Consider the following 13,834-nt stretch of genomic DNA (forward strand, 5'->3'; position numbering starts at 1 on the left):
ACAAATTAGTAAACAATATAGAATTGACTAAAATGACTTGGTACCACAGATGGAGAAAAAAATGGATGATGGAACATGGGAAGAAAATAAAGAAGAGTGGATGTTCAAGTGACATCAAGAAATACAGCTTCCCATATAGAACTATTGAAATCTGGAATGATTTGAAGGAAGAGGTGGTTGTGGACAAAGTGTACATATGTTTAAAGAGAAACTGGATAAATACGGTGATGGAGACAGGACAAAATGAGCTTTGGCTTATGCAATGTACAATACAACTAGATAAATACACACACCAAGATCAAGTCAACAACACTTGATGCATTTGCTCCTAGCAAAGAGTTGATTTTTGGGTAATCCACAACATTACTTGGACCTGCAAGAGGACAATATCACCAGGAATATCTAGAGATCTAGTTTGCAGGGTCTGAGTAAGGGAGTGAGGTCCCATAGGTGAGGAAACAGTGTTTTGGTTTTCAACTGCCAACTGGGCCCAAGCTTCAAAACAAAGATGGCAAACATATTATCAGACCCCGACAGAAATGAAATGAACTTTGATGGATTTAATAAAAATTACCAATATGAAAGTGAAATAGGGTTTCTAAAAATGAGAATCAGGAAAGTGGGAAAATGATGCAGAACAGCAGAAAAAGGAGATGGAAGTAGTGTTGCGAGCGGTAAAAACTCTTCAGGACAAACTGGAGAAGAACCTTGGAAAAGATGATGAAATATTCAAATTAAAAACTGAACTGGAAGAAATGAGAGTGAGAACAGCATATTATTAAGAAAAATCAGGAATTACAAAACAACACAGAGAACATGATAAAAGAAAATAAAGATTTGAAAACAGAACTAGTGATGGGTGAAAAGAGGGTAAGAGGTGAGTCATGGATGAAATGAAAGGCTGAAAAATAAAAAATGATAAAGCAAATGTTGACTTTAAGTAAATAATTGAAAACAACTGAAAGAAAAAATAAAATGTAGAAATGGAAGTGGTGAAGGCACTGAAAAATAATGAAGATCTAGTAAGAGATGCAGCAGATAAGAAGAAAAGTGCTATAGTTTATGGAATAAAGGAGAAAAATATAACATACTGACTGAAAAGAGAGAAAGAAGAAAAAAAATCAGTGAAGGATTTGTTGAAGAAACTAAATGATGAAGACAACACAAAATTTGAAGAAGTGGAAGTTGTTCAACTGGGACCTTAACTGGAAGGTAAAATAAGACTAAAATCTCAACAAGCAGCAGCAGAGATACTAGAAAGAACATCCAAACTAAGAGAAGTAGAAGAATGCAAAGATACTCGTATATACATTAAGAAAAAAAAAAAATGAAGAAAAACAGAAAAATAAACATGTAAAGAAACATGAGACTAAAGAGAAAATTAATCAAGAACAGAAGAAGAAAAGATTTTTTTTTTTTGTTGTTTTGGGAGACAGTAAAGAAATGGTACATAAAGCATAAGGAATAAAATAAAATAGAGAAGAATAGTAAAAGTGAAGGACTGAATGTGATGTATACAGTGTTTTGTCACACTGGAATTGCAAAACTATTTAAAAGAAAAGAATCTGAAGGTGGTGTGTTTAATGGAAACAAAGATAAAAAAAAAAAGGAAATACCAATTTCACATGAGGACACAGCAAAAAAACTAAGAAAAGGAAAACACCTAAGTACCATGAAGAAATATAGTTTCCAACAGAGAAATATAGAAGTCTGGAACAAGCTAAGTGAGTAGGTAGTATTGGCACCAAGTGTGCACAACTTTAAGGAAAAGCTAGACAAGTGTAGATATAGAGATGGGACTATATGAGTGTACCTCAGGCCCTGTAAATTACAACTAGGTAATTACACACACACACACACACATACACACACATTCACACACACACACACACACACACACACACACACCTGGCATAAGATGAATGCATGGAACAGGGAGGACATGTGAAGAACTGATGCCTTGGATTGTTCAGCAAATCCTGCCAGGATGACCTGCAATGACACCGTCTCTTCTTATCACTCATCAAAATTACTAACCTTTATCAAATGGATAATGTAAAACATTTAATCTTAAATGTTTAGATAACAAACAGTGGACTAATTTCATTAATATTTCTATAATTAATGTATTGCCCAAGGTACTGACACAAAAAACTTATTTCACATATAACAATACAAGCAAACAAGCCAGCTGGCTGTGAAAGGTGAAGTTCCCAAATTTGATTTTGTCATCATAGAAAATACACTGAATTTTCCTGGCTGCCAAGTGAATGCTGTTTTCTACACTGACAAAAATTCTGGGTGATTTTGATTGTCTATTTTTCCTAATGACAATGTCTGTATCTACATAATTGGTTAATTTGATTATAAGAACCATCTTCATCAACAAATCATGAGGATGAGGTACATTAGTGATATCTCTCTGTCAATACCATTGATCTAGTCACCTTTAGCTTTTATAATTCCATTATACAATGCATAGTGGATGTTCTATAGTGTTTTTCCTCATATATGCAGAGTAAGATCAATGAAAAAAAAACAAAATATGATAAGTAAATAAAGTTGGAGATAGTGTAGCAGAAGATGTAATATTAACATTATAGTTAATGAAATATTCTGTGAAGTCACCTGAATGTGGTCAGCAATGTGGCATGAGGCTTCAGGAGGAATGGGTTGGCACACCATGGCAGGGGAAGCACCTGCCAGGCAGGTGTGTGTCAGTGCCCCCAGCAGGAGCCACGAGAGGAGCCGGATGTGAGCCACACAATCTATGAACTCCCGTGGTCTAGAAAGAGAAAGAGGAAAAGGGGAAAGTGGAAACCTGATGTGCACTTATATTTCAGGATGCAATAAAAGTAATTTTAGATATTTTAGATATTTAGTTATAAGATTAAATGCTTGATACTTCTATCCTTTCATGCTTTTTAGAAATGCAACTATCTCTTGCATGGGAGTTGATAACTACAACACATTAATTTTTTAAAATTAAAGTATACATCTGAAGCTGACGATAAAAAAAAAGTAGAATTATGCTATTATAAAAAAAATTATATATAATTAATCTTTTTTATATAAAATAGATTATGTTCACTTTAAACCAGTTGACACTACTGAATTTCTGATCAATTTATGTAGTCAACAATAGCCAAAAACAGTGCGACACACAAATATAGTTTGTATATGAGAAAGACACACTCTTACATCCCTAGGAAAACAGAAAAATGTCCACTGTTCTATAGTAAAAAATTATTGTTTAGTATTACTATGATTTTTTATGATAATGCAGCATATGAGACATGTGACTCACATTTCTGATATCATGACCATTAACACCAAGTAGATTGAAGCAATATATTTTCCTTTTTACCAAAAACCAAAATGCAGACATCAATATATATACCTGTATATCCCAACACCTGTATCCCAGTCTTCCTACCTATCAGAAATCAATGATCTAATCCTACTAGATCCCCTTCTTTACAAATTTTTTTTCTCTCGGTTTTCTCTAGTTTATTAGGGCTAGAAGAGTGCCTCCTAATAAAGGAGTCTGATTTAGTATTTGAGAACTATTACCCTGAGTGGATGCCCTTCTTATCCTCAGACCTTGGCCAGGATTCAAACCTGTACGCCTGAGGACCCCTTAGCCCCAAAAGGGTGCGTGGTCCTACTGTACCATGACGTCCCCTTCTTTTCCACTGAGGTGTACAAAGGAGGAAGGAAAAAGGAGACTCACCCTTGCTGGACAGCAGTAGGTGGGTTATTGAGCCATGGCAGGTACTTGGAGATGGCACGGTTGTCGCGGCTGTTGCCACGAGTTATTTCCAATGCTAGGTACTGGGATATGCCAGCCTTTACCAGTCCCCCCATTGTGTCCTCATTAAGGCCCACACTACCACTGTGGCAATTAGACTGTGATGGGAGAGAAATGGGTGAATATGGAGGGAAGACAAAAGATAGTAAGGACAAACTGAAATGTTGGGAAGACTATAAAAGAAGGGACACACAAATATGCAAAATCATAAAGGAAAATAAGAAAGAGAAAGAACAAAAGAACAAAAAAAAAAAAAATAAGGACAAAAGTAGAGAAAAAGCTTGAATGGATAAAAGGAAGGCATTTAGAGTCTAGAATTAAGTCAGGGAGTCATATATATATATATATATATATATATATATATATATATATATATATATATATATATATATATATATATATATAACTACATTTGACCTTTCAGATGTAAATATTGAATAGAATAGCTCAACCTCAATCTGGCCAGACTAAACCTGCCTTGTGCAGAAAGTGGTCATGACTTTACCTTGACTTTAGTGAGGGTGTGCACATCTGCTATGAACTCCAGTGCATCATGAAGGTGGGAGAGCATACACTCAGCAGCACAGGTGTTTGGAAGATGGTGTGGGTCCTGCAGCTCCCTTGGAAGATCTCCCACCACTGTATTACTCCCCAGGGTCCCTCCACTGTCCTGTAAGGTATCTTTATATTAGGCTAGATATGCACGTGATGACACACACACACACACACACACACACACACACACACAAAATGAAAAAGAAATTTAGAATACATAGACTAAAAAATCTTGTCACCTACTTGAAGTACTAGCTGCACCAGGAGGATCAAATTGGTGTCTGGGATGGACGTCTTGAACTTGAGTGCCTGCACCAACTCGTACACCACCAACCGTGGCAGCAGCAACTTGTCCCGTTCCTGAGTACATCTCTAGGTCAATTTATTATCTACACAAGTTGTCCTGATTGACACTTATGTACATTAGACATATGTGAGTGTACACTTTATCCAGATATCTGCCACTGGTACCTTCCTATCCCTCAAGGACAAATTTCAGCTATCTACATAGTCTCATTAATCTAATATTACACAGGTAATTTTCACTCATTTTGAAAACTCAAAATGCAAACGAGAAGTCAGTGATGTAGATTATTGATTCTAAGTCAGGTCACAAGTCACACACATTAGATCATGGAATGAATGTAACTCACATAATGTATTAGCAGTCAACACTTAAGCTAAGTAGGTACACATACCCGAGAGAAGATGCGGTTGCACAGGTGACACAGGTTGCTCAGGTGATCATAATTGATTGCTGAATTCTGAATGGCATAACTCAGCAGCTTGGACACTGGATCAAGGATGCTCTGGGGGAGAATGGATCCATGAAACTGTCTTTATATTGTGGTTACCAACAGTAATCTAGTGATCAGTCATCAACTGAGCTCAGTCACCACCATTCAGATGATGAGTAGATGATGACTTGAAGTGTAATCATGCAGCTTGCATAAAGTTCACATCAAACTCCATAAGCCGTAAAAATTACAAACAGAAGATAAAATGTTTCTACATAAACCTGCTTAATGTTCTGCTACCATGAGTACTATGTTAAATTCAACATTATTATGCCATTCTGCAATGCCTTCTTTTATGTTCATACTTGTTGTGCTTCAAGTGCCCTTGTAATGCCCTGTGTCTCAAAAGAATGAGTGATCTAAAGGGCAGCTGTTGTGTATGCTGAGTGTCCTGTCAAAGATTATACCCTTGATAGGACACTCAATACCTGAGGACAACACACACACACACACACACACACGGACAGGGCGCCTCGCCCTGTCCGTGCCACCAGACACCACAACAAAATAACGCCCCTGAAGGCGCCGCGCACGGACCGGTACAGACTCAGTGCGATTCCCACCATGGTGCGAGCCATCAATCATTAGTATTTCCCTCCTAGATTAGTCTTACCGTTAGGATTAATGTTAAGTTTTTCCCCATCCCCTATGTACATTTTCAGTTTGTCAACTGCCTAAATAATAAACCGTTTATTATTATTATTATTATTATTACACACACACACACACACACACACACACACACACACACACTGTATTTTGAGATAAGGGAATAAAGTGGGGGAAAAAAGTCAGCTTCTTCACGGCCCAGAATGAATAAACACTTTTCAGTACCTTGAGTTTTGCAATCCACAAGTTTAGCACTACGAGTATACCTTGGAAGAAAGGAAGCCCAAAACTTGGGAAGGGACTGTACTTCATAGATATTATAGCTGATTTGAGAATGGTATGATCAGCAAATAAAATGTTCCTCAAACAATCATACAAAGAATAATTAGAATAGTTACCAGTCAACTGAACAAATAGTTGATTTAAAAAAGACTTATTAGAAGAAAAATCCTAAGACAAAACAATAATTTTAAATTAAGTAGCAGAAAATAGTCTAACAGGAAATATATTAGAAATGCATCTTTAAGATTAAGAATTCAAGTCTATATGACTATTCTTTCTTCCATGGTGAGGATAACACCTCATAATCTTCACCCTTTGCTGCATACTGGCTAATGCATCAATAAGCTACTGGCAAGATCCTGTCATCCGTGCACATCATCCCTAACCCAGCTTTCCTTGTTTCCTGGCTGTCATGTCTGAACGATGAAAATAATCAGTATATGTGAAGGAATGAAAAGTGGATTAGTTGAGTGGGTCAAGCACAGCATCCTTAAGTGGTATGGCAGTCTGGCCATGTACAAAGAATAACAGAGTGAGATAATCAAGAGATGATATTGAAGTATTGTAAAGAGAGAAGATGCAAGTGGGCAACCTCTAGTGAAATGAGAGTATAGAGTGCTGGTATATGTGGGGAAAAGGGATGAGAGGAGAATGAGAGGATTAGGTTTTGTGGAGAGGGGATGCAAGAACAGCAATAAATGAAGACTCTTCTGTGGTGGTGATTCCCTGGTGATGCTCACCTTGTGTGCTACTACCCCAGGAATGCGCAGCACAGCCACAAGCACCCTCAACACAGAGTCAAGGTCTCCTAGTGCTGCCACACACAGCACAACCTTGCGAAGGAATGCATCAAACAGTGGCACCAAGCTGGGAGAGAGAATGCTTCCAATAGTACCTCCCCCAGTCTCTATTCCTACACATTCCATGTAACATGCCACATTGGACAGCACATGTGTCAGGTTGTCTGTTGGTACTTCCTTACAGCTGTTCAGATTCTGCAAACAGAGAAAGCAATAGTAATTTCGGACACCTTTTTAGGGATTAGTTGCAGAGCTGAAAGCAAGTGGAATTTGTTATATTTTGAATACTTACCAACATGTTACAAAGAAACAAATTGCATATTATGAGTTTATATTTCAAATAAAAAAAAAAAATAAAGGATAGTCCTTAAACAGTGAAAAGCAGATAGTGAAGTATACTCTGCTGGCCAAAGATAGATGGATGGATAGAAAAATGTAGAGATTTATAAGATTCATGAGTCCTACTCTTCAATTTATATATATTTTTTTAGTCCAAGAGGAGGAAGAGGAAGAGGAGGAGGAGGAGGAGGAGGAGGAGGAGGAGGAGGAGGAGGAGGAGGAGGAGGAGGAGGAGGTGGAGGTGGAGGTGGAGGTGGAGGAAGAGGTGGAGGTGGAGGAGGAGGAGGAGGAGGTGGTGGTTGTGTGAGAGTGAAGTGGTGCTAAATGCACTGTATAGGTTGAAACATGCAACATAAAAGCAGTGAAGATGAGACAATGTAATAAAGATGAGATGTATGAGGCATATGTGTAGAAAAACATGGATAGAAGTGCAGAGATGGACCTTACTTTGATCTTATGTAATATGTGTGTGTGTGTGTGTGTGTGTGTGTGTGTGTGTGTGTGTGTGTGTGTGTGTGTGTGTGTGTGTGTGTGTGTGTGTGTGTGTGTGTGTGTGTGTGTGTGTGTGTGTGTGTGTGAGAGAGAGAGAGAGAGAGAGAGAGAGAGAGAGAGAGAGAGAGAGAGAGAGAGAGAGAGAGAGAGAGAGAGAGAGAGAGAGAGAGAGAGAGAGAGAGAGAGAGAGAGAGAGAGAGAGCCTGAATGCTTACCTCAAGTAGGAGCTGAATGGGGGCAGATGGATTCAGTTCATTGAAGTCAGTAAGTGCCTGTGCAAGGGTCTTGAAGAGCTGGACACGCTGCGACTCTGGAAATCCACAGTATTTCATTAGAGATTCTGCTGACCTCTTTCTGAATGAAGAAATCTTAAAAGAACTGACAAATAATACTTAAAATGTCAAGCTTTAATATACAAATTCAGTTTGCTGGTCACCATACAGAAAGAAGTATATGGAAAAATTGATGAGGATATAAAGACTAGATTTAAGTTGATGCCAATCTTGAAATGGTTGTCATATTTGCCTGTCTTTCTGTCTGTCTGTCTGTCTATCTTACCCTCAATATTGGTATTGAAGATCTGATTGAAAATTTGGTTGGGTGCCAGCTGGTGCAGGACACAACGCAGGAACTGTCTGCCAATACTGGTGGCTGAGCCTGGCAGGGTGGACAGGACTCTCATACTGCCAGGAGAACATCTCACTCCCAGCCACCCTTCACCACAACAGAAAGAAGGAAGTATTAGTAGCAGTTTGATAGCTAGGCTTTCTGTTTACTTTTCTTTACTTCATCTTTGTAATTTACTTTAATTTCTGTATGTGTTTCTCTTATTTACTACATTTGCTTGCACATTAGACACTTTTTTCTTGAAAAAAGTATCTAATAATTACTGTACATCTAATGCAGTCATAGTACAGATGCCTAGGCCTGTATCTAATAATTACTGTGCATCTAATGCAGTCATAGTACAGACACATAGGTCTGTAAGCCTAGGCCTATAGGTGTAGAGTTGAAGAAGTAGTACATTAAGCACAAATATTGTTACTAATGATATTACTACTAATAAAATCTCTCTCTCTCTCTCTCTCTCTCTCTCTCTCTCTCTCTCTCTCTCTCTCTCTCTCTTCCCTTCCCTTCATCCCCTTCCCTGCCCTCCTCTCCCTTCTTCTCCCTTGTCCCTTATCTCTGACAGATAACTGAGAGGGGGAGTGACAGGGAGGGAGGTTTGAGACAGGATGAAAGAGGAAGTGAGAGGGAAGGAAGAAGAGGAGGAAGGAACATAACTAGGGAAGGAGTACAAGGGGCAAGAAAGTGGAGGAAGGGTGAAAGAGGAGGATGGGAGGACAGGGAGGAAGTAGAAAGAATATATATAAGCAGCAACGGTGAGGAGTGAGTGAAGAACTCGAGAGAGAGAGAGAGAGAGAGAGAGAGAGAGAGAGAGAGAGAGAGAGAGAGAGAGAGAGAGAGAGAGAGAGAGAGAGAGAGAGAGAGAGAGAGAGAGAGAGAGAGAGAGAGAGAGAGAGAGAGAGAGAGAGAGAGAGGAATTACTGAGAAATAAGTATTCTCTTTTCCTGTCTCATGCAGAGGTGCATCTAATATGCCGGCAAATATGGTAGTTTTTGTAGTAATCCAATACAAGCAACTTAGCTCAATAGTTGCCATTGGTACTACATTTAGCTATAAAGTATGATAACTTACAACTTTATGTGTGAAATGCAATCCATTTGAATTACAACCCAAGAAAGTTTGTTCCCAATCATCACTGCTTCTGAAACAGTACTATTACAATGTGACTACAATATTTTTTTCTATTACTTGTTTGTTTCATTTTATTATCTGCCTGTACACTTTCTTTCTTGTATACATATTCACCCCTGCTTCCCTTCCCTACCTTGCAACAGTCTTGAGCATTCTGGGGAGGAGTGGAGCAGCAAGGCCTGGCTGCCGGTACACAAAGGTTGACAGGATGATGATGCAGAGGCCAAGATCGTCATTTGAGAATTCTTCCAGTACTTCTCCACACTCCATGCATCTGAGGAAGAGGAAGGGGATGGAGAAAAGGGAAAGAATAAGCCATGCATAATGGAGAAAGAAGGAAGTATGTATGAATGAGAAAGGGATAAAGGATTTCTTATTCTAATAACAAAATAGGTATCTATTACCAAGCACACTACACTTACTGACACAAAGAGAAATATAAGGCAAGTACAGTACCATGAAATAATGATGATATACATAAAACTGAGCCAGGGAAAAACATAAATCTTAAAACATATGCATGAAAAATGTAAAAGAATTGAAAAATATACAAAATACAATTGAACCTCAGTTTTCGAATATAATTCGTTCCTGAATGCTGTTCAAAATCCAAAATGTTTGAAAACCAAAAAAAAAAAATAAATAAATAAAAAAAAAATAACTACAGAAATTTATTCCATGCTCTAGCTGTCAAATATTACAATATTTCTACACTAGTAGACAAAATTTCATGATACAGTAACCCTGGCTCTACAACATGATCACATTTAAATTATTTAAAAGACTGAATTACTGTCTTACTCTGTGTCTCTCCTCCAAATATATAAAAACAAAGGAAATATTTATAGAAACAATAAATAAGCAATAAATTGCAGCTTTAGCTATGCCTTATTGCATTTGAAATCAAGTTACCCTGTTTGAAAACCGAATTATGGTATGGAAACCAAAGCAATTATGAGTTAAAGTTTCTGTTCAAAAATTGAGTTGTTTGGAAAGGGGGATGTTTAGTAACCGTAATAATATAACCTGCATCTGTTATATATTAGAGAGAATAACGTTAACAATTTTGTAATAGAATAACTCCTAACACTTGTGTGACATACTAGGACATACCTGTACACCATGCAGTCATCTCCCACTCTAAGAGCTGACTGTTTGATAGAGGGTGGTGGGGGAGGTCCCTGAGTAGTCTCATTAGAAATTCTGGCTCCATGTAAGGAGATGTCATTCCTTTCACTCCTAGAAAAGGATAAATAGTGAAGGTAGACAGAAAATGACATGAATAAAAGAGAGAGAGAGAGAGAGAGAGAGAGAGAGAGAGAGAGAGAGAGAGAGAGAGAGAGAGAGAGAGAGAGAGAGAGAGAGAGAGAGAGAGAGAGAGGACAGGAGGAGAGTCAGATGGAGAAATGCATGAGGAACAAGCCTTGAATCATCCAGTATGGAGTTGTCGGCAAAGGTCTCAGGGGAAAGTTCAGCTTTAGAGATAATGGAGCTGTCAGTGGAGACATCTGGATGAAACAGATGGGGGAAAGATGAAGAAAAATTTTTAGTGATATTTTTTATTAGATACCAGAAGTCATGAGGCTCTGTTATGTGTTCTGCACAGGGAGATAGAACTCTGGCAAGGAAGCAATAGTCATTTCAAGGAAAATCAGAATAGTACTGGCTCTCACACAACCTCTGACGAGGTTGTATGAGAAAGGAACATTCACAGCTTTAAAAATAAGTATGACAAATTAACTTTAAAAGATGGAACATTATGAGCTTGACTCAATTTTGTAATAACATAATTAGTTAAGAACACACACACAAACACACACACACATACACAGTCTCAGGATGATGGTGTGTTGGATGCAATGGAGCAGTAGCAATGGACTTACCAGCAGAAGGTTTCCTTCTTGCCTTCATCCTCACTTTCCTCATTCAGTGGCTTGGTCCGTCCACTCAGCACCTTTCCCAGAGACACATCGCCAGGCCCTGGCAACGTTAGCTATTATTAGCTTCGTATCATGTATAACCCATATCTAAAATATTTCATTAGGCATACAACCAAACCTTTCACATGTATATTTTCTTGTTCACTTTATCCTTTAAGATATCACATACAGCAAATGTACAAATGCTCAAAGTGGTGATGTAATATCTGACAGAATGTTCTAAACAGTAACATCTGGCAATTATCACCACCTGTCATTTGATTTTTTTTCCAGTGTGTGAAATTAAATTCCAATTTGCAAATTAAGCATGTAGTAGTGAGATGAAAATAGCATTACCACCTACACTTTATGGATGAGACATTCATTGTGATGTCTCCTCCACTGCCACAATAATGCACATCAGTAGAAAGGTGTGTTTTGGCACTCAACTTGCAGCTCAGATGAGAGCAACCCAACCTTGAAGGTCTCACCATAGCTTGCCTAATCACAACTAATAATCATCATGAAGTTTACAGATTAGTTTTGTAACTGATCACTAGAAACAAACAAATTATCACTTATTTATTTGCTTGAAAATCAGCACAGATATTATCCTTGCAACAAATAAAGGTCCTATGAATGTATTCCCATACAATTTCTTCACCTTCATAGTGCTCATGCATTTCTGTCTACACTTAGTGCAGTATAGTCTATGAATAAGATTGGAAGAATGGACAACTCTGGGTGACACAGTAATCATTTTGCTTTACTTAAGTTCCTTTCATACTTAATGCTTTCGGAATTTCTAGTTTGCATAGCAGAGTCAACCATATTCTCACAATATAGATAACTTTACCACTCACCCAAAGAATGTAACTTAGTCTGGCTAAGGTTAATACAAGTAATGGAGTTTTCCATTTGTAGTGTCATATCAGTGCTTGGAAAATTTTAATTTCTGATATTTTTCACTCTATATCTTTGATGCAAGATGCACCACCTATATTTCTGCAAAACGTACTGGATGGGTAACATTTTCTGCCTTAAAGGAGAAACTACTTGTCAAAGTAGACAACCAAAGTCTCACCTGAGTTAGTTGTTGTAGTGCCTGAATTGGAGGTATCTGTGGCATCCTCTGTTGAAGTGTTGGTCTCAGCACTTGCTCCCTTGCCTCCAGTGATCTGTAGGACAAAGATGTTCAACATCTTCATACAATATGTAGAAAACAATATCAAATGCACCAAAGAAAAAAAACTCTTTCACATTCACTGATTCTTATTCACTGTTAAGAATCTAAAGTTTATAACCAATGCACACTTGAAGCTCCTATGGTAATTGTAGATTAAATAAGTGTCGGCATAAATTTTTTTAAAATTCTATCATCACACAACCTTTCTTCAGCTCTTCAGTTCTTGATAATGCAAATTAAACTGTCTGCTCAGTCCTGATGATGCAAACCAAAACAGCTATCACTTTGTGCTCAATGTTAAAATAGAATCAGAGATGATAGTCATCACTTTTTATGTGATTTCACAATCACAAGCTAAGCACAATAAAAGGAAAGTAACATTCTTATTTACCAGCCTGTGAAAGGTTCTGGTAAAGTCAAACAGAAAAACTGTCTAAGTATACTGCCTCTGCCTCTGGACTAATGATATCTTTTCATTCTCAAATATCATGAAAAGCTATTCTTTTAGTTCACAGCATGTACACAGTGCAGGTAATGGTAAATTTCTCAGTTAAGTATTTCTGAAAAGGAATTTTCATGTGAAAATGTATAATGGAGATCAATGATTGTTGGATAAAATTCAGTTTGCAGTTCTAAACAAAAGTGATAGCAAGTAAAAGAGAAATATATAGATGTACAATCTAAAGCAGAGGTGTGATAGCACCTTACTTTGTGTTTAAGAGTCTTATGAGTCTCCTTCTGAACTTCCTGATGAGCAACCACCTCTTGCAATTCACAGTCACTGCCTGTGGGAAAGTAAAATGGGAAAAAATAAATACACATATTATCTAGACCTCCGAGATGGAGCATTTCTCATCACAATCTAGTGAAAACATTTTAAATCAAATACTTGTTTTATGGTAAAGTAATAGGATCACATGATTTACTAGCTTAATAAAGATGACTGTCATTTTTTTATATATAAACATAAAGTTTTACTACTGTGCTAATCCCTAGCAATAAAGAAAAATGACTTTGATGACACAACACAAATGAAAAACTCACTTTGACCTTGTGACTTGTTGCTGCCATTGGCCCAATCACCAAATGCCTGCCAAACTCTTTCAAGAATGGACCCTGGCTGCCCATCATCCAGTTTCCTGCTTGGTGTAGTCTGTGAACCATGAAACAGAGTTATAACAATAAAGATGAATGGTATCATTCACAATAATCCAGTTTAAACAATTGGAAATTGGTATAGCAATGAAATAGTTAAAGTGGATGATGCTGAGAAAGGCAAAGTAAAG

The 13,834-nt window shown here is 37.6% G+C and overlaps 1 protein-coding gene across 1 annotated transcript in view; it reads right to left on the bottom strand.

Annotated features, from left to right (window-relative positions):
- The window catches only part of LOC135107254 (protein unc-79 homolog), a 99,751-nt gene that overhangs the window by 13,112 nt on the left and 72,805 nt on the right, over window positions 1-13,834 (bottom strand). Inside the window, 16 exon segments of the mRNA XM_064016913.1 lie at window positions 1,909-1,992; window positions 2,629-2,785; window positions 3,734-3,909; window positions 4,317-4,481; window positions 4,610-4,726; window positions 5,065-5,175; window positions 6,795-7,049; window positions 7,901-7,995; window positions 8,244-8,349; window positions 8,351-8,399; window positions 9,577-9,717; window positions 10,557-10,682; window positions 11,327-11,423; window positions 12,447-12,540; window positions 13,257-13,333; window positions 13,593-13,701. Coding sequence (XP_063872983.1) covers window positions 1,909-1,992; window positions 2,629-2,785; window positions 3,734-3,909; window positions 4,317-4,481; window positions 4,610-4,726; window positions 5,065-5,175; window positions 6,795-7,049; window positions 7,901-7,995; window positions 8,244-8,349; window positions 8,351-8,399; window positions 9,577-9,717; window positions 10,557-10,682; window positions 11,327-11,423; window positions 12,447-12,540; window positions 13,257-13,333; window positions 13,593-13,701 — 1,959 coding nt within the window.

Source organism: Scylla paramamosain, chromosome 15 (assembly GCF_035594125.1).
Source record: "Scylla paramamosain isolate STU-SP2022 chromosome 15, ASM3559412v1, whole genome shotgun sequence".
NCBI classification, from domain to species: Eukaryota; Metazoa; Arthropoda; class Malacostraca; order Decapoda; family Portunidae; genus Scylla; species Scylla paramamosain.